The 27,868-nt window shown below is 42.8% G+C and overlaps 1 protein-coding gene across 1 annotated transcript in view; it reads right to left on the bottom strand.

Moving 5' to 3' along the window:
• LOC144702316 (AP-1 complex subunit gamma-2-like) overlaps nucleotides 1-26,220 on the bottom strand; it is a 32,810-nt gene extending 6,590 nt beyond the window's left edge. The window contains exons 1-12 of the mRNA XM_078574324.1: nucleotides 26,003-26,220; nucleotides 25,611-25,913; nucleotides 25,323-25,464; nucleotides 24,239-24,412; nucleotides 21,286-21,465; nucleotides 19,940-20,094; nucleotides 17,304-17,394; nucleotides 5,703-5,866; nucleotides 4,537-4,591; nucleotides 3,456-3,578; nucleotides 3,281-3,376; nucleotides 2,369-2,496 (exon numbers count right to left, since the gene is read on the bottom strand). Coding sequence (XP_078430450.1) covers nucleotides 2,369-2,496; nucleotides 3,281-3,376; nucleotides 3,456-3,578; nucleotides 4,537-4,591; nucleotides 5,703-5,866; nucleotides 17,304-17,394; nucleotides 19,940-20,094; nucleotides 21,286-21,465; nucleotides 24,239-24,412; nucleotides 25,323-25,464; nucleotides 25,611-25,913; nucleotides 26,003-26,034 — 1,643 coding nt within the window. The 5' untranslated portion in view covers nucleotides 26,035-26,220. The remainder of the gene's footprint in view (nucleotides 1-2,368; nucleotides 2,497-3,280; nucleotides 3,377-3,455; nucleotides 3,579-4,536; nucleotides 4,592-5,702; nucleotides 5,867-17,303; nucleotides 17,395-19,939; nucleotides 20,095-21,285; nucleotides 21,466-24,238; nucleotides 24,413-25,322; nucleotides 25,465-25,610; nucleotides 25,914-26,002) is intronic.
• Nucleotides 26,221-27,868: the final 1,648 nt, after the last annotated feature.

Raw genomic sequence — 27,868 nt, forward strand, 5'->3', positions numbered from 1 at the left:
TCGACGCTCTATCCCTGACCTTTCCGGTCTAGATGATGCGCTGCCATTTGATTCTTGCTTCACAATCACCTGCCTCCACCCACACACTGCGATGCATTCAGTCACCGGAACTTGTTGGACCACTACCTCTCCCGTCTCCAGTCTTTTTACCTCCGACCCCTCCATCTCCAGGAATTTCCTCACCAATGCCTCTCGTACTTCCTCCTCTCTCACTTCACCTGCTTCAATCTTCCCAACAATGCACACAGCCTGGGTAAAACTCACCCGCCTCTTTATCAGTAACTCCTTTGCCTTTCTATGGTCGGAGGCCGCATCTGGGCATTGCGCTTGTCGATGTCCCACCCCCCGACATCACCTGCAAACGAACGAATTAGGAAAATCACGTTCATGATGCCCCCACCCCAGACACCTGAAGCATTTTTTCCCCGTCTCTCGTCCCCTTTCCTCCACCGCCTCATTCCTCCTTCGCCATGGCTGTCCACGGCCACCGCCATGCTCCTCCCATCCTGACAGTCTTCCCCCCCGCTTTCTCACCTCCGTCCACCCCTTCTCTTGCCCTTCTTAAACCTCCTTGCGCGGAGTTGGGGGACCCTGCGGGCTCTGCACCACCCTCTTCTGTGTGGTCCTCCTCCGACGTCCCGAAGCCCCTCCGACGATTCTCCTCCTCAAACGTCCCAGTCCTCTCCTCCAACGATCCTCCTCCGACGCCCCTCCTACGACGCTCCTCCTCCGACGGTCCTCTTCAAGCTTCAATTTTATTTTATTTTTTTTAATGGATGCTCCTCGAGCTCCTCCTCCGACGCTCCTCCGCTCCCCTCCGACGCTCGAAGGAAGATCCATAAGCCGGAACTTCGAGTTCCTTCGATCTCCTCCGACGCTCCTCCTCCAACGCCGATCCTCCTACAGAGCTTCTCCTCCTCCTCGAGCTTCTAACCTTTCCTCGGGCGCTCCTCCGACGCTCCTCGACCTCCTCCTCTGAGCTCCCCCAATGGTTCAAGCAGGGGCTGAGATTGCGACCGCACACACTACTCTAAGCTCCTCGACCTCCTCCGTATAATTCCTTATTCTTTGATCGCCTCGACCTCCCCCAAGCTCCTACGACCTCCGTTTGATATTCAACTATTCTTTCTGACGGTGATGTTTTCCTCCCAATCTCTCCCTAAGATCGCAAATCGCCATCCACCGCAGATCGCATAGCGCAGACCACCCTTCTCCCTTCTCACAGATCTCCCTTTTCCCTTTTCGCTGTTCCTTTTCCTCCTCCGATCTCCTCGACCTCCGACCTCCGCCGACCTCCGACCTCCGACCTCCGACCTCCTCCGACTTAGCAAGATGATAAGAGATGATAAAAAAAGCATCATCGTCACCATCGCTGCCAGGATGACTATGACCACAATGAAATCACCATCGTTGCTCAAGCTGCAATAGGTCACTATGACGATGGCTGGTTTTGGATGACAACAAAGGTGATATGCTCCAGCAGCGGGTCTATGCTCGGAGGAAGACACGGGCCGGGCCCATCACGCACGCACCATTCTCCTTCCCTACTTCCCTCACCGGGTTTTCCCTCACTCTCTCTCTCTCGTGGCTTGTAGGTCGACGCACCATCTTCGACACGGAGCCAACTACCGTCCTACCCCAACCATTCCCGTTTCTTCTCTTTCTACCCCAGGAACCTTCTCCTCTCTTCCTCTCCTATCTGTTATCAACATTGGATCTTGAACAATTTCTATTGATCGTTGAGTTACAAGTGTTCTACAATATGTTCTGGAGTAGGATTGTATCAACTAGTCTCAGAGCATTGATATGCTCCGGCAGCATATCAATGCTCCGGCAGCGGATCTATGCTCGGAGGAAGCCACGGGCCAGGCCCATCACGCACGCACCGGCCCAGCCGGCATCTAAGCCTACTTAAGGACCTCTTCCGTGACCGGGGGAGGCAGGCATTCAGACAGTAAGGCTTCCATTCTCCTTCCCTACCTCCCTCTCTGGGTTTTCCCTCACTCTCTCTCTCGTGGCTCATAGGTCGGCGCGCCATCTTCAACGCGTAGCCGACAGCCGCCATACCCTGACCATTCCCGTTTCTTCTCTTTCTACCCCGGGAACCTTCTCCTCTCTTCCTCTCCTATCTGTTATCGACATTGGAACTTGAACAATTTCTATTGATCGTTGTGTTACAAGTGTTCCATGATACGCTCCGGAGTAGGATCGTATCAAAAGGCTCCTCATCATTATCGGAATATGATAAATAGATAAATGCTCAAGTGGAATTATAAAAAACATAATACTTCTGAGGCAGAAATTTTCTCAAAATAGCTGCGTGCGGAAAGTATTAACAATAGTTGGCAAATAATAAATAAATTCTTACTCAGATAGAATGGGAAAGCGTGAGGAGAGCTTCAAGAGGGCAATAAGAGACATTGCCCGAGTAGTGATATCTGACGAATGACGTTTCAAAGCAGTCTCTACAACGTCCACTACATCAGACTCCTTTACCTGCACGTAAAATGTTTTCCAAATAAGAGATGCACATCTGTCCGTGACATAAAAGCCCATGTCCACTAGAAGATGTTAAAAAGTAAAAACACTTGTGGAAAGAACATGATTTTGAATGAACATGGAAGCATGATAAAAGGAGTTTAACTTCATCATAGAAGGTGGTGAATCCAGGTAAAATTTGAGGTGTGAAATTCAATCCCTAACAGAACCCCATTCAACATCACCAAAAAAAATCACTAAAATATGAGGTGTGAAATTTGTCGATGTAAGGAGAAAAATATAGTTCGCCAATGCGTCGGAAGTATAAAAATTGAGGAAGAAGAACCCTACTGTCTTTCTTGGTTCTGTGAAATGTTTTACCTTTTTTTAACATACATAAATGATCTGTGGGTACATACAAAATAAGATAGACATTTGTTTCCCTGCCGTTCTCTCTTCTGGTGACTTCCCTCCACTCTAGAATTCTACACAATGAACAAGGAGGAAGAGCTAAAAACCCTAAAAGTATTGAACATAGTTCAAAATTATGACATCCAGGGTTTGAGTAATGTAAATAACTCATGCCATAAAGTTTTGAATAATACGGTAACATTATTTTCACACTATTTTTTTTTGAAGAAAATAGGGAAGACCACCTGAAAAGGCAGCCAACCTGATCATTTTCACATTATTAAAAGGTTCCAAGTACCCACAAATTACATAAACAGAGTCCGGCCTCGGTAATGTCAATTGAAATGTCGAACAACATTGTCAGAGGGAATTTAGATTAAGAAACACTTACAGTAATCAGCTCCTCTTTTGCAAGCACATCAACGTTCTTGACCAGCATATCACCGTATTCGCCAATGCACCACAGTGCGACTCGAACTAGGCTTTTCTGAGTATCCCAGGCATAAAATTCAAACGAAGATACTTTTTTGGCAGATAGATGAATCTTAGAAGAGTAATGCTCCAACCTCTTCGCACGATGTATGCAGGGCCTTGAATAATGATCTGACTGTATACCCATGAAGTTCAGGTGCATTGCTAATAACGACAATCAGCGCATGCCATACTTCATCCTTCACATAATTCCCAGCCTAGAAGCATAATTAAACATTGGAAAGGAGAAATTTAATGCTCGATTGAATTAATGAAACATGATAGAAAATTTCCTTCGAAGAACTAGCTAAAATGTTTGAGCACACTGACTGTATGAGGTCCTTGATAGAATAAAAAACCCTTCTATAAAAATCGAAAATTATCTCATGGAAATAATCACGAACTCAGATGTCCTATTAGGAAATATTATGATGCAAAACATCAAAAACAGATAAATCATGCAACTCGACACATCTTAAACTGCATGCAGATAAGTTATTCGAAAAGCTCATTACACAACTCCAACAAAATATACAGAATCTGCAAAGAAGAAGTCACTTTCCCCAAGAATCCTTCATATGATGAAACTGGATAGAGACTTCAGATTAAATCTCCGCCCAAATTGGTCAACCATTTTGATAAGGTCCTTGGAGGGCTTATCATCAACGAGGCAAGGTAGCACACCCAGGCCTGGCAGATTGGAACCATCTGACTGTTGGGCAGGGCTGAGCCTAAAGGCCCATTAAGTAGCTTTCTATTAAGTAACTTTCTATTTTGGATTTCAGTGCTATAAGTACCCTAAAAGGACGTTTAGCTTCTCTTATGAACTGAATGGTTGTTTTCTGCATCTTCAAAGCTGTATCAGCCTAGCAGGCGCCCTGCTGCATACGGCAGGGTTGAGACCACCATCTACCTTCGGTTCCTCCTCCATCACAATATCCCTTCCGGTAGGTCAATTCACAGGAACTTATCCCATTTCAACATCAAAATTCCTCTTATTCATCAGAACACTTTAGCGAGTTACACGCAAGAATTCCACACTTAAAACATGCGCATTCAGGGGGTGAGAATTAGTGAATTCTATATTATCTTGCCTTAGCATCAGACTGAAGCTGCACATGGAAAGCAAAAGACAAGCGATTACTGAAAGCTAGATTGCATAATAGACCAACCCACCTCAGACAAAACCTTGAGCATTTGATCTATGTACCACAACTTCTCCGGAGAAAACCTAAAGGAGTAATAACATGTTAGCAGTGAATGATAAAATTAAATTATCTCTGAATGATACGAAAAGTCAAATCCATGAAATAACAGATGTTAGAATCAACGAAGTAACGATGACAACAAATACTTAAGAAATAGAATTTTCTCTTCTCTCCGTTGGTCTCTTTTCCAGGATTTTTTTAAAATAAAAGAGGGAAGATCGCCCAAAACTGGTAATCAACCCAAAAGTAAAATTAATGTCTGTGAAGATTACATGCCCGGCCAGCATGGCCTCTTGTCTAGGATTTTATCACATTCTTTTTTGACCCAAGGACGCCAACAACCAAACTACATCAAGTACTCCAGAGACTTCCAAATGGAATCTTCCCTCAACACATCTAAATTGGGAATTAACGTGGCTCCCTCTATTCATCTACTCAGATGCCATGAGGGCCTCAGCAGCAATCAGGTGTGATTCAATAATTAATTGTGCCGCAATTCGCAACCTACCACCCTATAATTCGATCATAGAATTGAATCTATCAAATTAAAAATTACATCGAAGTTATTGCCTTCACTTGAACCCCTCACCATAAAATCAAAAGAAAGAAGAAATGCCCCAGCCACACCATACGATTAAGGTGAAAAAGTTAACAAAGTGCCCAGACAGATGGTAGTCTATTCAAACGTGATATACTATCACCAACTAACTTCCAGTTTTGGGATCCATGGAGATGCTAAGTAATAGCTAGACGGAAATCAGGAAGAAAACAAATCCAGCATAGTTTTTTTAAAAAACAAGGCTTTCACTGAAACTATTCTATGATCTAAAAACTAATTTGCCCACACCCCCATTCCCTTTACAACATAAATAATTCGTATAATCCTCCTTCCCAGTAACCTCGCAACTTTATTTTGAGCACATCAGGTGGTCTCCTATTTTGGCGTTGCTCAAATCAGAGCCATAACAGGCCAGAAATATCACATGCGATGGACAACAAAAAAAAAGCTAATTTGGGGAAATAGCTGAATTGCACTTGAATCCACTGGAGAGTTCAGCCACATAAAAGACAACGTAAATAATTGAGAAAAATCCAAATAGCGATTCAGCTGTAGGGATATGGAAAGTGTCTTACTTCTCAACAATCGAACAAATCTTTCCAGCAAGATCTTCCTTGAAATCTTGGTCACTTACTTCTAGATAATCAATGAGTTCCTTAGTTAAAGATTGTACATTTGTTTCGTTGACAAGAAGAAAGATAAGCTCCAGGGCCCTTTTACGAATTGATGCATCAGAGTCCTGTAAATTAGGACGCATTTATTGAGTCTTAAATCATGAAAATCATGCAAGGTTCCACAGAAAATTCACAGATCGAACAAATATTTTAAAGAATTTACCTTTTATCTGACAATTTTATTACAGAAAATTTGTTCAACTTGCTTCATTATTAAACACTAATGTTAAGAAAAAAGAGATATTTAATCATCTTTATATATGTTACAGATAGATCAACATTTTTCATCGAAGTCCTAAATGAGAGGTACCGAAGCCTAGATATAGGTCGGTGATGCCTTGATACTTGTTGTCTTCTGGTTCGGTGAAGTCAAAAATTAATAAACTAAAAACTGTATTTATGACCCCCAGCCTCAAGTGAGAATGCAAGCTTTTTTGACTCAACTGTATAAGGGATGGAAATAAGTTTTAAATAGCCCCTGGCCTAATGGATGTATTGTTTTTCCAATATATCAGGTAACATCTACAAATTTATTATTGCGGCACGGAGAATCCTTTCATCACGTAGTTCCGCATGTGCTCAGTCTTGTAGTACCCTAAATGAATAACAGATTCTAAGGACATCTTTCCAGGAAGCATTAGCAGGCGATCCCAACACAAATTTGAGATTACCATTCCAGGCAGAAAAGACAGTTTTTATCTGCTATGATACTAATGGCTACTCATAAGGGGAAACAATTGAGAAATAGAAAGAAGAGGGCAGAAAAAATGACGGGAAAAGGAAACAAAAAGTCACATGCAAGAGCACGTGCTAACTAAAGAAAGGGGCCTAAATAACTTCCCTCCACACACATGAGGTATAAATATGGGTTGGGGTGGACATGATAATGCATCAAACAAGAAGTTGGCTGTTTCTTAAAAGTGTGAGTTCCACAGTGGTAGCTCAGCTTGCAGAGATCAAAGCACAAGTAGAGACAAGGGGGAACACGATGATCCCTGAAGAAATTATGGCAACTGCTGTGAACACAGAGAGAAGGCACAATGATGCCATGCATGAAGCTGGGAGCTCGTCTGCTACTTTAATCAACAAATTAGAGGAAGATATTGAAGGATGGCTCAGAGTAGTGAAAAATATTTTTGGTTACCTAAAGTTCTGTAAGATGAAGCCAGGGAGGACAAGATGGTACAAAGCTTGGAAGGGGCAGCTCTGCGTTGTTTTTTTGGATTGAAGAAAGGTATGCTTTTGAGGATAGGAATGATTTCATGTCTCAATTTGGACAACGGTTTGGGAGGAATTTGTCAGATAATATTCTCCATCAATTTTCTGATATTATTTTGTATGCGTGGACACCGCACGCATCATGGGTGGTGACGGCCCACCCTGATCTTTAAAGCCAATGCCCACTAGGTGCTTGTGCTCGTCGGCACGCAAGCGAGGCGAATCAGGGCAGGCCGCACGCACAGGCCATTGGCGTTGCACGCGCCGGCCGCCGAAGACATGTGTGTGCTGGCGCTGTGTGATGCGTGCACAGGGCAGCACAGGCTGTGCGGCAGAAGAGCGGGCACTGCACGTGGGGACTGCGCTGCCGTGCGGGTGTGGAAGCTAAGCGCCATGCAGTCCGTGCACGCAAGCCGCGCGTGGGGCGCGGGGTGGGAGACATTCCGCCAAGAGACAAAGGCATTGGACATGGGCATCTCAGTCGCTTAGTGCAGGTTCTTCTCCCTTTCCTTAAAGCAACTGGCCAGCACAGGTATTCAACATTCTTAATTAGTGCTTTTGAATGTCTAAACGCTGTTTCTTCTGTACCAGACTCAGGTGCTTTAAAGGGATTGCAGTTGTTCGGGTTCCTCAGGCTAGGACACCTGATTAACATCCAATTCCCCTCTGGTGGCAGTCCCTTCTAGTGGATGGCATTCAACATTCTCTCTACATTGTACTGAGTTGACATGAACTGTCTCTGTTGACTTGGCATAAAACATCTGCTGCTTATTGGAGGTCATATCAGCAGAAATGAGGATCTTCTTCGGACCTGGTAGAAAGCACCTATAGACATTTTTGAGTTGACGAATAACCAACAAACACACACTTTTCTGACCTTGGGTTGAGTTTGCTACCTGGACTGTGTTCATGAGCAATGCTACACATCCAGATACTCTCATTGGCAACTCATTCTTCAATCTCCTGTCAGGGTAGGAGGACATCTACTTCATTGGGCTCTCGTAACCCAGTTTCCTTGAAGGCAGTCTATAGATTAGATAAGCAGCTGAGAGGAGAGCCTTGGCCCGTAAGTATTTAGATATGTGTGCATGAATGAGCACAGTTCCTGTGGTATCAACCACATGAGCTATTTTCCTCTCTGCTACCCCATTTTGCTATGGGGTGTTCACGTACGATGACTCGTGAATTATGCCCTGATCAGAACAGAATTTTCTCAGCTCTTAGTCAAAGACATTTTAAGCATTATCTGACCAACACTTCTTTGTGGCAATCACATATTGGTTCTTCACCCTGTGGTAGAATTCCTGAATGATATTTGGTACTTCTGTTTTACTCTTGAACATATGTACCCACATATTCCTGGTAAAATCATCAATTAAAATAATGAACCACTGTTTGTCTGAGATAGATGGAGTTCTACATGGCCCTCACACATTACTGTGAATCAAGGTGAATTATCGAGCACTTCTCTCACTAGTACTTCTTAACGATGCTCGCTTATTCTTCCCAAAAACATCAAAAGAAGGATGACCAAGTCTTGCACACATCATCTCTAGCCGCTCCATCCTTTCAAGTGTCTTTTCCTGCTGCCATCATCACCTTCCCCATACCATCATCCAGCTGGAGGAGGCTATTCTTTTCTTTAATCGATCCAAACTTCATATTTGGTGCCTTATTGAACACAAAACATCCATCAGATCTCAGGATAACTGAGCAATTAATGCCTTAGACTAATTTCTGTGGGGAAATCAATTGTATCCTCAATAGAGGCACATGAAGGACATCTCTCCGGAGTCCCAATTCTTTGATATATACCACACCGATGCCTGCCACTTGGAGAATTTCCCCTTCAGCAATAATCACTTTTCATTGATTGTCACAACAAGAGTATGAATAAAACTTTGGATGAGCATGGATCAAATGATCTGTTGCTCCTGAGTCAATGATCCAGCTCATTCCCAGAACAGATGCATAGAGAACAGAGGAAATATGATAATCACCTGTCTGGTCATGGGGGCAGATCCAACCAAGAACTTGAGTCTTTCAATTTCTTCCTGAAGAGCAGATATTTCTTCCCATATATTCCCGGGCATCGTTCTGGGTTCTTCAGGAGCAACTGGTTCACAATCTTTCTTGGCGCCAACCTGGACCCCATCATTCTGGGTACTCTTTCTCGGTTCAATATCTGGCACTGCATACTCTCATACTCAATATTAAGACCCATAAGGAATTTGTAGAGACAATCCTTTGTATACTGTCATTCATCCGACTGTGGGTTGTTGAAGGCCTATAGTGATCCGTCTCTCACCAGATAGCTTGTGGCTCGTTGACATGGACGATGAGCGCCTTATGTCCTTGGACCAGACTGACTGCTGATACGATCCCCCACAGGGGAATGTATCATGAAGGACGGGGGAAGAGTTGACCATGGTGAGATGGACAACACAGGGAGGGACGACGGCGACGAATGAGTGCCAGAATGGGCATCGCCGGAGGGGAAGAGACCCAACGGAGTGGACGTCATTGAGTGAGGTTGTTACTATCAAGGGGAAGCACTAACTTGAAACTTCATGTCCTACCCTCCAATGAGGAGGGCTACATATTTTAAGGGAAATGCAAGACGTGAATGCAAAACGAGAATGCCCCTTCTGGGCTTACTAAGGAAAATAGATCGTAACACTTCCCAAACAATCAAGCTGTATATTCTCCAATATACAGCTTCACACTACTCCAGTCTTTGCACTTCCTGATTTTATGATACCCTTTATTATTGAAGCTGATGCATGCGGTATAGGAGTACCCGCGTTTTTAATATAAAAAGGAAGACCAGGCCAAACATGAAGAACGATGTTAAGCAGCATGTGGACAGATGTCATAACCATCAAACTTAAAAGGTATTGACATTGACCCCAGATGGACTTGTTCAACCATATTCCAAAATGAGGAAAAATGTCAACCGATTTTATTGAACGGTTTCCACTGTCACACGGCTTCAACTATAAGATGGTCTATTCATACTGCCATTTTATACTGTTAAACATCCTTTTGGCGCTCCCTCTGTAGCAGGAACTGTCAGCCGAAATATTATCCTTTCAGTCATTTCCTTTTTTTTGTTGATTTCCATTTCTGGATACTTTCTTGTATTGGGCCTCCTATTATTAGTCCACGTGGATGTACAACTTGGCCTGTATATAAGCCAAGGAACCCCGTCAGAAACAGTTAGTTATGTTTGCTTTCATTTTCTTGAATCTCGTGTTCCTCTCCTCTCTCTCCTAGAGTGTCATAGAGAAATTGTGAGAAAAGAGAGAAGAGTGAATTCAAGGTATATTGTTCAACAGGAACATTTGCGAAAAAAGTGGTGATAAGATATTTCAATTGGCTTAGATCAAGATAAGATATTTTCCAGCTTGTTCCAAAACGTTACAAGCTCAGCAGGGGTCTATGCTCAAGGTGAGTTCATTGTATCAACCTCAAGTGGATGGTATAACAGAAGTGATCACCAGGTGTCTGGAAGGATATTTAAGGTGCTTCACTTCCGAGAAACCAAAATATGGTCTAAATATATTTGGGCTGATTACTCCTATAACGCCTCATACTATTCTGTGTCGAAGAGAACTCCAGTTAAAGTGGTTTATGGATAGGATCCTGTTACGATCCACTAAGCCCACTAGGGGCATTACCGTCTTTCTGCATTCCCTTGACATTTCCCTTTAAATATGTAGCCCTCCTCGTTGGATGCCAGGACATGAGTTGTTAGTTGAGTTTCCCTTCCAGTAGTCTCTCCTCTCTCGACGACGTCCACTCCGTCGAACCCCCTTTCCTCTGGTGACGTCCACTCCGCTGCTGCCTCACCGCTCTCCGTCCCTTTGGTGTTGTCCACTCCACCAGGGTTAGCTCGTTCCCGAAACGATCCCGGCTGGGACCATACCAGATCATCATAAGTTGTTACATTATGGGACAAAAGAGTCAATGGATAGTCTGTTGACAGAGCGAGATAAAATGTCAATCACTTTGAAGCAGAAATTGTCACAAGCACAGCTAGTTATGGAGACAAAACCAGAAAGACAGCCCATGTCTGCAATTTGTTGGAGACATAATTTACCTGAGACTCAGGCCATATTGAATGAGATCCCTTGCAAAGCGAGTGAATAAAAAACAAGCCCCAAAATTTTTTTGGACCCTTTACAGTACTGAAGAAGGTTGTTACAGAATATAAACGGGATATTCCGACCGACTGCAGATTGCGCCCAGTCTTCTATGTCTCTCAGTTGAAAAAGGCTTTGGGCAAGAATGAGCAAGCTCAACCTACTCCCCATGTTTATCAGAACAGTTAGAGTGGCCGATGATACTAGAAAAAGAGCTGAATGTTTGACAAAAGTTGGCGAATGTTTTTTTTTTATAAACTATAACGAGGGATGAACCCGACGAATCGGTGAACCTCCTGTCAGGACCTCACAGGCCCTTTACATGCTTATCATTCATCATCAAAACCTCCCTTCGCTTCCCGTCGCTTGCAAGGACCATGCTGCCTTAAGTCCTTCTGCTTCATATACAGCTCCATCGGTAGAAGCCCATCTTCCTCTGAACAATACCTCGTTTCTATGTAACCAGATGGCCCACAACACGGTTAGTGCTCGGCCCCCTTGTTTCTTCTTCCCACGGCTACAGTAGTCACATGGAACGCTAGCTTGTGACGTCCTTGGCAACTAAACAATAACCTATACGGAAAATTAATGTCCTTACTGTGGTTCTTTAGGCCACGTTGAAGAGTAAAGCTAATTTAGGGACCAAAGGTAAGGTTTGATGAAATTAAGCATATACAAGTGTAAAACCCACAAACAGTACTGAAAAGTCTTTGCATAATAAATCATGGCAGCAACGCCCTTGATAGCGTATGCAGTCAAAGCACATGTCATCATCTGTGGAATGTCTGCAATGGCTCGGACTCTAAATGATGAGACATTGACGGGAAGTGTGGACTACCAGGATTAGGAATGCAGGAGAGATGATAGCACAAGTTGCAAGGATAAGGCAAAGGAGTGAGCAAAGAATGGATAATTTTGTGGGAGAAAGAGAGAGAGAGAGCATCGAAGTCCTTCATAGTTTCTTAGTCCTTGGTGAAGGGATAGAGAATCTTCCTATATATTGGGCTGGCTGCCCAACATATTGTGGTATCACAAGAGAACCAACATTTACCTTTTAGTCACAAAAGAAGTGGTAATGGCAAAAAGCCTGGTCATTTACATCCCCTTGTTGTTTCTCTTGATGCTCTTCTCGTCAGCTTTTCTGGTGAGGATTACTCTGATTAGAAGCAAGAGTCTCTATGCTCTGCATTCACAGCACACCCGACACAATTTTTTCATGATGCAGAATGACTGCCACTGCAACCTTGTGCTGTGCGAGCAAAAGAACATTCAAAGAAAAGATGGTTGCAATCTTCTTCCCCATTCAAACACAGCACGCATTGCGACGAAGTATCTGGGTATAACATTTTGCAAAAGACTTTTGTCATTAATCGTTTCCTTGCTAGCAGCCACCCAAAAAACCGCACTTTCAATGGGACTTTTTGACGCCATATGAACCTGCATGTCTTCCTCTTGTCCTTCTCATATCATCGTATAAGCTTTATGGACCGAGAAGGGGCCATTTGTCCATGTCCAACTATCTCGTTCTCCATCTTCTGGTCGTAGCTGGAATAGGGATTGTTGCATATCTATGTAATCCGACACACGCTGGTCGGATAAGGCACCTTGTATGATCGGGTTCCACGCGCCCTCCCAGCAGTCATGCACGTGGGCATTCTGATCCTGGACAAGTGCATACAGTCGGGGGAATATCGCACTAAGGATGCCCCGTGGCGACCATGCATCTCTCCAAAATTGGAATGTCTTCCCGTCGCCTAACTTGGCTGAGAAAAAACCTTGCATCCTAGGAAAGACCTGTCTCAGCCCTTGCCAGAATGGCGATGCTCCATGATACATATCCGCCTTTCTGTCCCAATTCAGACCCTTACCATAGATGTCACGCAATAACTTGACGACCAAGTCCTCCCGTGGATTCATAATTCTCTCCACCCATTTGGTTAGTAGTGCCGTGTTCATGCTCTGCATGTGTAGGACCCCCAGACCTCCCGTCTTAATTGGGCAACAGACTTTATCACATGCCACCATCGCCAAGCCCCCTCTTTGTCCGGCCCAGATACTCTCCATAGAAAACTCCTCATCATGCCTTCTATTCTCTTCCTGACTCCAGCCGGCATCTTGAATACAGAGAGATAGAAAATCGGAATGGTCGATAAAACTGACCTCAGTAGCACCAATCGTCCCCCTCTAGATAACACTTTTGCTTGCCATCACTCTAGTCGTCTTTCCACCTTCTCAATGACCAGTTGCCAATCAGCTTTCGTCATCCTCCCCTTCGTTAGTGGTAGGCCCAGATATCTCATTGGAAGCCGCCCGATCAGTGTTCTCAGAATCTCCGCACACTGTGCATCTTCTTCTTGCGAGAGCCCGTTACTCATAAAAGTTGATTTGGTCCTGTTTATTTGGAGTCCCGAGAAATCTGCAAACAGATCAAGTATGATGGATAAGTTCCTCGCTTCCCTCACCGAGCCTTCGATGAAGAAGGTGGTGTCATCAGCGTATTGAAGCAGGGAATTCCATTTGATTGCTCAGATAGTTAATAGCCTTGCAGCAATCCCTTTGAGCATGCTTGCTCAGTACATACTGCGAGTGCATCCACTGCCAAGACAAACAGTAACGGTGCCAATGGGCAGCCTTGTCTCACTCCTCGTTGAGGTTGTATTCAGCCACCTTCTGGGCGTCAGTTTACCAGCACCATACAGGAGTGCAATGTGATGCATCTCTTCACCCAGATTACAATTCCTTGGGAAAGCCCCTCCTCTTCATGGATGCCCATAGGAAGTCTCAGTCTAAAGAGTCGTATGCCTTGGCAAAATCGACCTTCCACATGAACCCTCGCGTTCCCTTCCTCTTCCATGCAGCTATTATTTCCCCGGCTGTTATTTCACTATCCACCAGTAGCTTGCCAGGGATAAAGGCTGACTGAGCAGGTCCAACTAGTTCACCAATCATGGCTCTCAGCCTGTTTGCTAACACCTTGGTAATAATCAAATAGATTGAATTTGACAATGAAATGGGTCTAAAATCTTCAATTTTTTCTGCCCCTTGCCCTTTCGGCAAGAGGAATATATGCAGTCTATTGATCTTGTCCATGTTTCCTCTTCCCTCTCTAAATTCATCAAATGTGGCCATCACATCTGGACCGACCAGATTCCAACAATCACTGTAAAAGAAGACTGGGATGCCATCTGGACCCGGAGCCCCCTCCCCATTCAACCCTTTAATCGCTGCCTTGACCTCGTCTTCTGAAAAAGGTTGGATCAATTCCTTTTGATGTTCAGGGCTCACCCTCCTTGCCCCTGTGCCGCACCACCTCCATCTACTACGTTTTCCCTTTCTGTAGAAGGATCTGAAATGGTCTGCAATGGCTTGCCCCACTGCCTGTGTACCAGTGTGTTCCCTCTGTCCCACCTTTATTTTCAATATTTGGTTTGTACGTCTTCTGCCATTCGCCACCAGAAGGAAAAATCTCGTGTTTGCGTCCCCTGCGTGTAGCCATAATTGTCTTGACCGCTGTCTCCAATCCATCTCCAATTTCTTGTCTTCCTCCGCTACCACGCCCTGCCATCTTCTACATTCTTGAACCTCTTCTCCCTCTAGATTCCTGATGTCTTCCAAATCATCCAATTGCTTTACTTTAACTAGAGCATCATTCCTCCTCTTTTTCCTGGTATCCCAAACTTGCTTCCGATACCCCATTAAATGTTGCCGCAATCCTCTCAATTTCTGGGCGAAGGTCTCTATGTCGGACCTTGCTCTTGGCAGTGTAGTCCATGCTTTTGCTATCTCATCATTGAACTCTTCTCCATGGAACCACGATTTATCCATCTTGAAATATGTGGGTCGCCTGAAAGCCTCATTGGTCGCCCATACAACGGGAGTATGATCCGATAACGGCCTTGGTAGTGATCTCACTTCGGCATTAGGAAACTTCTCTGCCATCTCTACTGAGCATAGAAACCTGTCCAGTCTAGATTTCATTTCACCTCCCGCCATGCTCCTCCATGTGTACACGCAGTCTACTGGCCCCATTTCTTGCAGGTCTGCTTCGGCTATGAATGACCAAAAATCTGCTGAGTCAGGGTCTAGCCCTCCCCTGTCCTCTGACCTGTCCCCAGCCTCTAGTGTTGTATTGAAATCTCCCCCGAACAACATTGGCGATCCTTGGAATTTAGAAGCCACTTCTGTCAGCTCCCCCCATAAAACACTCCTTGCTGCATTTTCTGGGCCATACACTGATACTATTACCATCTCAAAATCATCGCTTCTCCTTTTTAGTTTAGCTGCTGCCGTTGCTTGCCCTGACCAGGTTTCCACTTCATCAAACACTGTCTTATTCCAAGCTATTATCACGCCACCAGATCGTCCAACTGCATTGACCGCGAGGAAGCCCTCAAGAAAATCTCGACCAACTGTGCTCCACACTCTTTCTTCACAGCTTTCCAACATCGTTTCCTGCAGGCATACTACTGTGGCTCCCCATTCTTTCAGATGGCTTCTTATTACCCCACGTCTCCTTTCATCCCGGAGCCCACGAACATTCCATGAAATACACTTCATGGAAAACCTTTGGGTCCCCTTATCCCGTCCTGGGTCTGTTGCAATCTCACTAAAAAGTTGGGGAATGTTGAAGTATGCATTACATGGAAAGGTCTGCTGGATGTGTTACAATTCATGGAAGACTTGTGTAAGAAGGAAGACGAGGAGTCGTGCTGACTCCAAGGGTTTTAACATCCACTAGGGCGGGAAAAGGCACCGCCGAGGAACCTAGAAAAATAAAAGGAAGACGGGGAGAATAGGTATCGTCCTCAAGGGAGTTACAGGAGAAAGAATAAAGGGGGAGGAGGATTGAGGTGAAAGAGCAGGCTGAGAAGGGGGCCAAGGTCGTCTGTAAAAGAGACACCATCTGTGAGGCGAGAGGCTGTATCCGGCTCGCTCGCTCAAGGAAACTGTACCAGTCGACGACGAACGTCATTGGAAGGCCTATTTCTAGCGTCTGGAGGAGGTTATATGTTGTTGAAGAGCGATCTTGAATCAGTTCATACTATTACATACGATACATAGTTGGATTCTTGCCGAGAGTATTTGGGGTGATATGAACCTGCAAGTTTGTATCGGGAAGAGGATGGAAAGGGAGGGAGAAGATGCTGGGATGGTCGTCAGCACAGGGGCAGGGAATGACAGGGTAGACTTCGGCATGATGAGAGGCAGGCGGAGTGGACGTCGCCTAAGCGGAGGTCTGACGGCGTGGATGTCGTCTGAGGGAAGATAGTGGCGGGATGGACATCGCCGGGAAGCCAGACATATCTCTTGATACTTCTCGGCTGCCCTCCTCAAGGGAAAGCTGTCCTGTTCAAAGGAGTTACATAAGGTCCAGTTTTCCCGAATGCTTCTATTGGGCTGGATGATGAAAGAGACCTAGATACGCGCAGGGTCGTACGAGGGGGTTGCATCCGAATGCAGATTCTTTTTATCAACCCTTATCCACCATAAGACATCAATTACCAAAGTTACGCCCTGGGAACAAGGGGTTAATGGATAGGGAGGAAAATGTATGATACCATTGTCTACCTAACAGAGGAAATGATTAAAAATAGAAAGAAGAGGGCAAAAGATATGTTGAGAATAGGAAATGAACAGTCACATGCAGGAGCATGTGACAACTAAAGAAAGGAAGCGACCTAATTAAATTCCTGCTATAAGCAATAAGTACAAATATCGATGGGGGTGGACCCAAAAAAGGCATCCAACAGGAAGTTGGTTGTTTCTTTAGAGTGGGAGACTGGAAGCAGTAGCTTCAGTCAGCATGGATCTCTGCTGATGGCTTGTGATCAGGAGGAGATGTACGGGTATCGATAGTGTTGGATCTACATGTTCTTGGAGGAGTAGACTGACGATGCCACTTGCTGAATAGTTCCTCTCCACGAAACTCAGATTTGACTTGTTGAGGAGTATCATTATCCTACCAGCAACACAGACATATATACCATTCCATTGAAGTATTGACACTGCATTATTTCACATGAATAATGAAGAAATAACCATAAATAAGAAAGAGGACTTAATTTAGCATGAGGAGAACACAAAATACATATTTAGATGTCTGTACGATAGCTCTGAAACATCTGAATCCAATTAATACCTTGACACATTCTAAAATTGTGGCCCTATGTCTCTGTACCGCTTGAGAATCAACTACAATAGCTTTCATGAGCATATTTAGGGCAACATATCTGGAAATTCAGGAAACAAGAGGGTTAGGTCCATTAAAAAAAGATTCAAATCGATCAAGCATCTACATTACATCACATGTGATCACATGATTATTACAAGGCACATGGATAAAGAAAACAAAATTAAGTGAGGGCAACAATATAAAACAAAACGAGTGTACAAGGTAGATATATAAATTATGAAAGAGATATATTAAGATAAAATGAAAGCTTCTCATTTTTGGAAAACGGGGATGCAAAGCAAATAAGACCACCCACATGTTATTCCAGTGAAGCACTTTTTTGGGTGTTGACTCTAATAATATTCACCTAAATAATACCGTCTATCAGTGACCGCCATGATGGCTCAATTAGGAGACTGTTCGTAATTGATTCTGAAAAGAATCAATCATTTATTAAGATGCGATGGGTTAGGAGACATGAAACAACAGAAGTTAACAGAAAAATCGAAACGTAACTCCACAATGGCAGCAACAAGGAGGCGTTACAATATGGTATGAACCTGATATGACCAAATTGGTGATAGCAAATCAATGAGGGAAACTCACTCAATATCATATCATGAATTACGAGATCAAGTCAGATATTTCTGATCTGAGATCCAAGTAAAGGACACTGAGAGTTCTGAAAGGAGCAGAAGGAAAAGTCAAAGCTAATGGAGCCTCCTGATGGAAGGCTTCTCCTATGGTCAGCAGGCCTGATTCTGCTGCTCCAGTCTCTTGGTCGCTTCCAGCAACCATCTTGACTTGACAAAATGACTGAATTCCAACTCCATTCCCATACGTTTTGATTTGGAAGCATGTGTTGCTTCATGATTGGTTTTTGATAGGGACCTTGGTCGAGGTCTGTATCTGAAGGTGGAAGAAGGTGAGACGAGAAGGGAATTCCCAGGGTAGAGAGGTGGAATGGGAAGGGTAGGAGAGGAGGCCGAACTGAGGAGATAGGGATCGGCCGAGGACGAGCCGCCTGGAGACGCGGTGAGGTAAAGGCGATCACGAGGACGGGGATCGCAGAGGGAGAGGGCCTGTAGACGTAGGAGAGACGAGAGGGGAAGGAAAACCAATACACTTCATAACCAAATGCCAGTCTGCCCTCCTTGGAGGAGGGCTGTGCTATTTAAAGGCAACATAGAAAGAAGAGCAACATATTAAAATGACGACAATGCCCCCACATGGGCTGGAAATCCTATCAGTTTTCCACAATAGTCTCCTTCAATGGCTTTTGAAGAAGAATCAATTTGTAGCAGAACCTGATGTGCTCCTTTGGAGGATATTGAGTAACTTCCATAGAAAAATCCCTAATAATTTTGATCTTCAACAGAATCCAAGAATTTCCCAAAATAGCAATTGTTCCAAATCGTGGAATGTAGGCAGTGGAAGAATGTCACGAGGATCTTTTCAAAAAAAATAATGTCACAACGATCGGAAGAGATCTAGGAGGATGATGAGATGGACATGTGGGAGACAAGAAGTTGATAGACTGAGCAAGCCGGATTGGCCTTGTCATCCCCGGATTGGAAGAATCTCCAAGCTCCAGATATTGTCACCTTCAGCAAGTGTCATCAAGAAAAGCCCTCTTTCATTTATTTATAGGCACAGTCCCAGCCATCTGTTACAGTTCCTGTGAAACAGTATACAAGGAGGAATCGACAGAAAGAAAAAATAGAAGGGGAAGTGTCACGTGCAGTAGCACGGGACAATTAAAGAAAGAGTAACTAACTTCCCATGTGGACGGGAAGTATTAAGAAAGAGGAAGATGAACAAAGAAGGGGAATTTCTCCGGACATTGAGGGAAGGACGCAAGGAAGCCCGGCTGCATTGGGCGAGAGTTCTGCGTGGAAAGACTCAAGGCAGGGGATTCGTCGGCGAGTGGGAAGCATCGCAGGATTATTCGTCCAGGCGGGGCTTCAAGGGCGCATTCAAGTAATGATTTCTTCTTGAAAGATTACTTTTAGATCTTGGGGGTATATCGCCATCCTTCCTCTCATGTGGCTAGAAGATCCACATGTCAAACATTGCTTCTTCTTTCTTCTTTCAAGGTACGCGTGGGAAGCTCCGTATCAGAACCCAAACCGAAGTGTATTTTTCATGCCTCCCCATAGAGTATGTAGCCCTTGTCGTTGGGGTCCAGCAAACAACAATATGGTTAGTTGGTACCCTCGACAATGTCCATCCAAACATGACCCTTACAGCAACATCCACATCCCACCGTGGCTCTGCCCCTTCCTGGCGATGCAAACTCAACCAAACCCTCTCCTGGAGACGTCCATCCCACAAATAAGCCTCTCCTTCTTTCCACAATCTGAACTGTATTGGTTAATATCACGGCAGAGCTTTTCAGGCTACAATTTCAGATACAACTTCAATCATAACATGGATATCGTGCTTTTACTTTTAATCAACTGTGTTTTTGGTGAATTTTTCTTCATAACGATGGAGCTTACATTATTCATATTTATTGCTATAATTCGAAAAGAAATGCAGGGTGAAACAGAAACTAGTAGGGATAAAGCTCATTTTTTAAGAATGGATGAAATGAAACTCACCGGATATTGTTGTCGCGGTTGGACAAAAATCTTCCCAAAATATTAATTGCCAGAACTCGTAAGCCACTCGTAGCCTCAATACCCATAATAGTCTCGACGCACTCATATAAAATAGCATTTCCAGCATTTTTATTAGATTCAGTTTTGGTTGCAACCTATCCATAAAATTAAATATTTTCAAGCAGTATCTAGTCAGAACACAGTTACCACCAGCTGTAAAAGCAGGAATATTTTTTATCATGAATATAGAAGAAAAGCGGAATAGAGGACACAGTCCTCATTAAAAATAAATCGTGAATAAATTTAGCACATTACAAATAATACTTTAAACTCTTGGATTAAAACGTGAATAATAATTTTCTAGACCCAGATTCAAATGATTTTTGCCAATCGTTAGGAGAGGATTGGAGCACAAAGAGGAAGAGATGTTTCAATTAAGTGCATGTCGGCATGGGACTACACCAAATATCCTAATAGGTATCTCATGGATACCTATGGAGGATCAAGAAAAATGGAGGAAGATAGGATAAGGAAGAGACAAGACAAGAAGAGAAGCTAGGGTTTAAGCTCAAGAACAAGAAGTCCTTGCCCCACACGATCAATAAGGCCAAGAAGAACCTCACTGACCATTCATCTGATGTGTCCTTCAATAAATTATTCCTAATTATAACCAACTGTTGGCACCTGACAGTAACAAAATCCACCCCCCTACTTAATAAATGGGCCCCTATGGGCATGTCTGGGCCTTCTATGAATAAGTCCTTCACAGGATTCTATCAGATCCCCGGGTATCTTCAGCTAATTTCTCAAAGCTAATCGAGAGTAATTGACTCCGACTACTACGTTATGCATAACCAACAGATGTACCACGGCACAGGTTAAACCTCTCCTAAGTAAAATATAAATACAGAATGTGAAGAAATGCCGTGAGGACAAGTACAAGTTTCTCCAGTTGGGAATGTATTTCTCAACAATTCAGTTTCACATGGCACATGCAAGAAAGTACTTTGCCCCCTATTCTTAAATACCTTCTTCCAGAAAATTTATTACAGATTAATTTATTTATTATAAATAGTTATCTGTAATTAATAAAAAAGAACTTATCTGTAATAACCTCTATTTCAAAAAAAATATTACAGATAAGTTCTTTTTTATTAATTCCAGATAAGAATTTATAAGAAAGAAATTTGAGGTTTCACCGTCTGAAAAGCACAGAAAGTCTCAGGCGGAGAAAGTTTTTAATGCCTAACTAAACCAGCATCACCATTCCCACAAACCAATGACGATTGGAGAAATTCGTTAAAATAAAATAATAGTTGAGAAGAAATAATAAAAGTGAAACTTACTTGTGCAAGAATATCATTCATGTATTCACTGGTGTCAGCATCATCTTGTCCCAAGATGCGCATGAGTCTTAGGACTCGAATGTGCAAGAAGGGGTCAGTTATACCAGATACATCATACTCTGGAGCATATGCGCTATTTGAGACATCTCTTAGAATCCGAACAGATACATCAGTGCAGTTCTGTTTTTAACAACATAAATTGAATGAAAACGAAAATTGATTCACATTGTGCTTACAAAGTTAAAACAGAGGCATCATTTTCATGAAAGAAATTCGAAATTGAGGAATTAAATCCAGCCAACTATTTGTTTGAAGAACTTGAAACACAAAAAATCACATCAACAAATCATGTTTGCTTATAAGAAGACAATGCGCAAATGCATTGTTAGCTTCCTTCTGCAGCAACCACAATGATAAAACTGTTGTTACAAAGAAATACCAGTGATATAGTTTTGGTTCTGGGTTTTCCTGTTCGATGGGTAGTTAGAGTTTCAGAAAAGATAGTTAAAATTTTATTCAAAAAATAAAAAAAGTAAACGAATTAGTGAATTCTGACAACACTTGAATTACACCTATTTTAACCATGACATTCCCATTTCTAAAAATTGTGGAAGGAGATAAGAGGAAACACAAGATAAATTGAAAAAGTTTCAGGAGCAACTGAAGAAAGTATTCGTCCCCATGGATGGTAAGCAAAGTAAGTAACTTCCTCAGGTTAATAAAATGACATGAGGAAACCAAAGAAAATTTGGAAGGGTCACACTTGGGGGACTCTTTCAATTTTTTGCACACCACTTGGGGAATGGTGCTATATTCCAATACTGGACAGCCAGAGACAAGTTACGAGAGGGTTTTCCCTGTCTTTTTGCGCTACCACGAAATCCCCAGGCCTCAGTGAGCGATTGTTGGGATGCCACATGGAACCCGATGGGGGATTTATTGCACATGTATCAATCGGTCTGACATCTACGGCCCACAAACAGAGTATAGGACAGCTGGACGTGGAGTGGCACATCATTTTCAGTTCAAGCAGCTTAAAAAAGGATCAGAGGGGATGCAACAGAGGAGGAATCTAGTATTACTACCCGTCGTCGGCTATGGAAGCAAAAGGTCCCAATAAAATCAGGATTTTTGGCTGACGACACAAGTCCTGCGTAAGCGCCCACTACCAGATATATTGGCCGTATGTGGCACATGTGCACACAAGGAGAGGAAGACTGCTTGCACATGTTCTTTGAATGTCCGTTCGGCCAGGCCATTTGGAGCTTGGGGCATCCCATCAGAGTGGATGTGATATTTGACAAAGCATGTTGGAGCTCATTTCCGGGGAGGCGCATGCAGAGGACGATCGGGGCAGAGAAGGATCTTCGTGGTACTATGGGCGATATGGCTGCATCTTTGGGGGAAGGGTTGTCACTACTGGTCGATCCGGGGGGTGAAGGACAGTAACAGGACCAAGTTGGTCAGACATGTGCTCACGTGCATATATATCATTATGCCTGGGTCGATCACCACTTTTGGGTGTTCTTCCCGTTTCTTTCTTTAAAAAAAGAAGGAATTCCAATTGTAATCCAAATACCTTCAATGAATAAACTTCAATAAATTCCTTTTCTATGCATGTCAGTTTGCCTAAGCGATACAGGCCTCACAGCAAATCCCATGGGTGGATGGCTTCTCAGATGAAGCCGTCTGGTGCTCTATAGGGGGCATTCAGCATATTTAGCGTTGATATATATATTAATAGCATCAGGTTGATCACCGCTCTCAGGAGATCTTTTCAACTAGAACGAAGGTCTTGAAGTAATTTATTCCATACGATTGGGTGAATCCCTTCACTACCAGTTGGGCCTTGCACCTCTCCAGAGTAACATCAACCCTGCACTTGGGTATACACACACACTTGCATCAACCCTGCCCTTGGGAGACATAGTGGAGAGGGCCGATCAGTATGGGAGATGCTCCCTATGAGAGCACTGTGTGATATGGGAGGCTAACAGGTGCTGACCGAGCCTGTACTGCTGCTGTATCGACTGTACTCTGCATCTTGATCTCAATCCATCAATCTTTCTTTCTTTTTGTCTAGGATTTCCTTCCTTGATGGAGACCTATGTCAAGTTCTATAACAGCATCTTTTTAAATTCATATCTGTACAAATAATGGCCCACCAGATTCATCATGAGAATCATTCTCAGGGAGTGATGTTTTCTGTTGAATGACAAAAACACGTGGAAGAATGGGCTCTCAACACTTCTAGACCATAAAAATCATGCTGAAATTCGGCGGGTGAATACTGAAAAATGTAAATTCAGAAGTACTTTTGAATGATATGAGGTATCTTTAGTGGAAATCGGATATACCAATATTTTTGGATTAATTATTCAAATACTTATGCCCGTTGTTGCAAAGACAAACACACAGAGGATCTGTGTTCCTTGCAGCCATGAACGGTTGGACTTTCAATAGTACATTCTCAAGAAGAAATTCACCATGAGTACAAGGTTGGATAGACCTCTTCCCTGTAGGACTCTATCTATAGACAGTTAAATTTCAACGATTATATCAAGCGGGGACTGGATGATTCTCTCTCACCAGCTTGGAGGAGTGAAAGAACTTTATGGATAATTCTTTTCACAAAAAAAGAAATTTATGGATAATTGCAAACAGATTCCCTCTGATTTTTGTGTTTACTGTTTGTATTAAAGTTGAATTAAGCGGCCGACTCTTTGACGTGGCTATATTAAAATAGCTGAAAATAAGACAAAATAGAATTTATTTTCTTTTCTCAACTCCTTACTCGTTTAACAGTGAAGTTGCGACTTCTACTCTTTAAATAGTGGAGCCGTCACTTCAAATAAAGACTCTAAGAGCATCTCACAAAAATCTTGGAACCATATAAGTCGGAAAAAATGTATAAGAAGAATTAACTAAACATTACATACCGTCCGAGTCTTACCTTTCTTAGATATTCCAGGGCTTTCGCACTTGCTTTGCATAAATCAGTACAGAGCTGAACTCCAGCTATAAGGACACCGTGATGCTTTTCCTTGAGCAAAGATGCTGCGGGCCCCATGAAATTCTCAGCTAAGTCTGCTACTTTCCTTATAATTCGTATAGAGCATAAAGCAGCCTGCATGCAAGAGAAAAATCATAACCATTCGTAGAGCATAAATCTGAGGAAAACAAAAGGAAGAAAGCACCATGTTATAACTGGGAACAGGTTAATCTGATAAATCCCCAGCTCTAACCCAGAAATAGCTATAAAGAAAAGGAAAATGAATGAGTATCATCGGAAAGTTATGGCCTCATGTTATTTAATTAGATCCACGCAGCCGAATGAATATAAAAGCCTTAAGATGTCTCTGTGAAGCTGTGTAGGTGGCTCCACTGTTATACTCTGATACAAACTTCAGCAAGAGGTACTTAAGGAGATAACGTTTCAAGAAGGGATTACTTGCAGGGCCATATTAAGCGTATTCCACTATGAATAACAGGGGAATAATCCTCAAGAGGACATCCAAGAATTGACCTTCAATAGTACCCAAATTAGCAGGAGCTTCTGGAGCTGTGGAGATCCGCCAAGAGCCGATTCGGCGACCTCTTCGAGTGAAGACCTAGTGATCCTATGTCTTGCAACAGGCGAATGGGATTTCTATTATCTCTCTTTCTTGTGAATTACGAATTGCCATTCTTGGATTCGTTGTGGCACAGAGACTACAACATTTGAATTATTAAATTGGTCTTTCTGAAGTTCGTTCGTGCCGAGATCTGACTCTATCCGAGTGGAATCCTTGGGGTCCCGCATCATAGTCATAATTTTTTTCATATCCTGGTCAACCACGTTATTCATCACACACCAATTTTGGAAAAATATTTCTGACACATTCAATACAGGAACTAGAGATGAACTATAACAGAATGGTAAGTCTGTATTTTCCTGTCATCATTTCTCATTTGTATTTAAACTTGATCCATCGATCTATAGGTCATAAGAGAGCACAGTTGCATTCCTCAACCACGGTGAAACTTTCATAGCTCACCTTCTTCTTGATGTTTGGGTCTCTCGATTGAAGTAGCCTCTCCACTTCGGGTGCTAGATCATGCGCCATTTCCGCTGAACATATATTTCCTAGAGCACAGAGAGCAAGGCCTACGATATAGTGGTTCGAATGATTGAGATCTCTGCACAAAGGTCAAGGCTCCAGGAGAAGAGAGGTCTATTAATATAAATGATACCCAGACGAAATTTTAAATATCTCAAAGAAAGATAAAATTGAAAGAGAAAAGAAAGTTGATGCCAAGAGTGGTAGTCAAGATCAAAAGGATACTGTTTCAACGAATTAGTAACCAACATGAGGACCTCCTGTCGTTCATCTAGCAGCAACATTAGACCCAGATAGCCAATTCTTTTCTCAGGAAACCCTGCCGCTGCAATTAATTTGAGGCACTCCATCTGACCAAAGTGAGTAGGATATCCGAGCATATGAATGAACATCAGTTTCGCCAAATTCCGATGCCTGTAATCTTGATCGTTTTCACTGATGGCAGCTCGTATCGCAGCGCACTCCTTCCTCACAACAGTACGCTCCTCCGCCGCAGTCTTGCAGGCGCGTATAGCCCGAATCATATCCCTGCAGATCAGAAGTTGATAAGCCATCAAACCCATCATCGAATTGACATTAGATTCAAGACATCAAGCAACGGATCAATTCCCGGTTACCTCAGCCGAGTTCCTGACGAGAACGGATTCATGATTCCTTCCGCGGTGAAATCTCTATTCCAGTTAGATCAGACGTTGAAATGGAGGGATAATGGCAGCAGATTGCGACTGAGAGAGGCGAAATGCTTAGCTCTGCGGCGATGTCCGGGAATGGGAACAGGAAGAGCTGGATCTGAGCGAGAACGAGACCGTGTTATGTTGCCATGTTCTTCTCTGCGGTGTGCTTTATCGATATTATTAACATAGAAGAAGTAAACATTATTTACTGTGCACATGGTATTCATTTACTTTTATGCCACATCTCTTATTACTATGCATTTTTTTTATTATACAGACTAGTCACGTTTCACCAAAACAATAGATGTTCTGAGTAATGAGTTAGTAGTAGAAGCTAACTGCTATGATACAAAATACTGATGTGGACCGCTTTATGTTTTCTGGGTACGTATTTTTTGAAATTAGCATATTTCTCCTGCAATGCATTTTGAAGAAAAATTCATCTAACAATTAATCTTTGATAATATATCATAATTCCCCCAAAACAGTATATGCCTATGAATTTATAAAATACACTCATTGTCCTTGTGATTTTTTTGTCCTCTTGATTTCACCCTTTGAAAATGTATACATCATTAGGGAAAAGAATTAGGTCCAGGGTTCACTACATATGCCTGCATGTTCTTAATATTGGATGGATGAAATGGGAGTCTTTCGCACAATAAATGTAACACAGTGTAATGAATAAATCATTTATTGAATGAAGTTGTCATGGCATGAAGGTTTAAACAGATGATAGATTTTTTAAAAACATTCTCCTCCTTTTCGTGATAAGGGTTTTAGTTATAAATGATAATTTTGTGAAAATACATTTTTAAACAACAATAAGAACTCATAACTGATGGCTTGGCTTTTTTTGGTGATCAATGGAAAAGATTGATCTTCTAGTTAGATGTGAAAATCGCAAGGTAGAGTGATTGGGTTACTCTGGTGTGGTCTGAACATATTAGATTTGCATACCAAAGGTGCATATAGGCCTTAGGAACCATGTTTGACTAGGCTGATCTGGTGACAACAAGGGACATTGACACTAAGAACATCCCAATGCATAGCACAATTTACATGCCATTTATCATCATTGTTTGCATTAGATTCATTGTAATAATGATTTTTTAAAAACATATGATCAAGTAACATGTGCACAAAGCATATCCATGTTTTCTTTGTTCCTCGAGTGAGACAAGTTGAGTTGTTCATGTGTACACCTCTAGACATACCCACGTAATCACCAACATGTTGAATATCCAGCTCCATCTTGATGAGGTCCGTTATCATTACATCGTTTTCACAACGCCCGATTATATGAAAAGGGGAGAGGATCTAAGGGGAGAAAGAGGTGGGTTGACTCACTCACTGAACCTTTATGCCATCTATCACCATGTGTAGTCCCTCATTCACTTGATGCTCCTAAGATGACTTAATGTATGGTTAATTAAACCCTAATTGGTCTCCCAAGTTTGTACTGACTTGTATCATTGAAGAACTCCTCTGATATTCCTTTGCCTTGGCCAAGGACTTCATTGCATCATCTTCCTAGAGCTTTCTATTATTATATCAAGGGTGACTAATTGCATCTTGACCACCCAATCATCTTTGTAAATTTATTGTTTTACCTGAGCTAAGGCTGGTTTCAATCCCCTAAGCTTGTAGGTCATATTCAAGTATAATTTTCCATACACAATACATATTTGGTGTCATTGGTCGAGGCACTACTTACGTAAGTGTGATGTGAATCAGCCTGTTTGAAAAGTATGTATAACAACATTTATATATTCATATGGATCAATTTAGTAAACCCTTTTCACCAAA

This window comes from Wolffia australiana, chromosome 4, assembly GCF_029677425.1.
Source record: "Wolffia australiana isolate 7733 chromosome 4, ASM2967742v1".
Taxonomy (NCBI): domain Eukaryota; kingdom Viridiplantae; phylum Streptophyta; class Magnoliopsida; order Alismatales; family Araceae; genus Wolffia; species Wolffia australiana.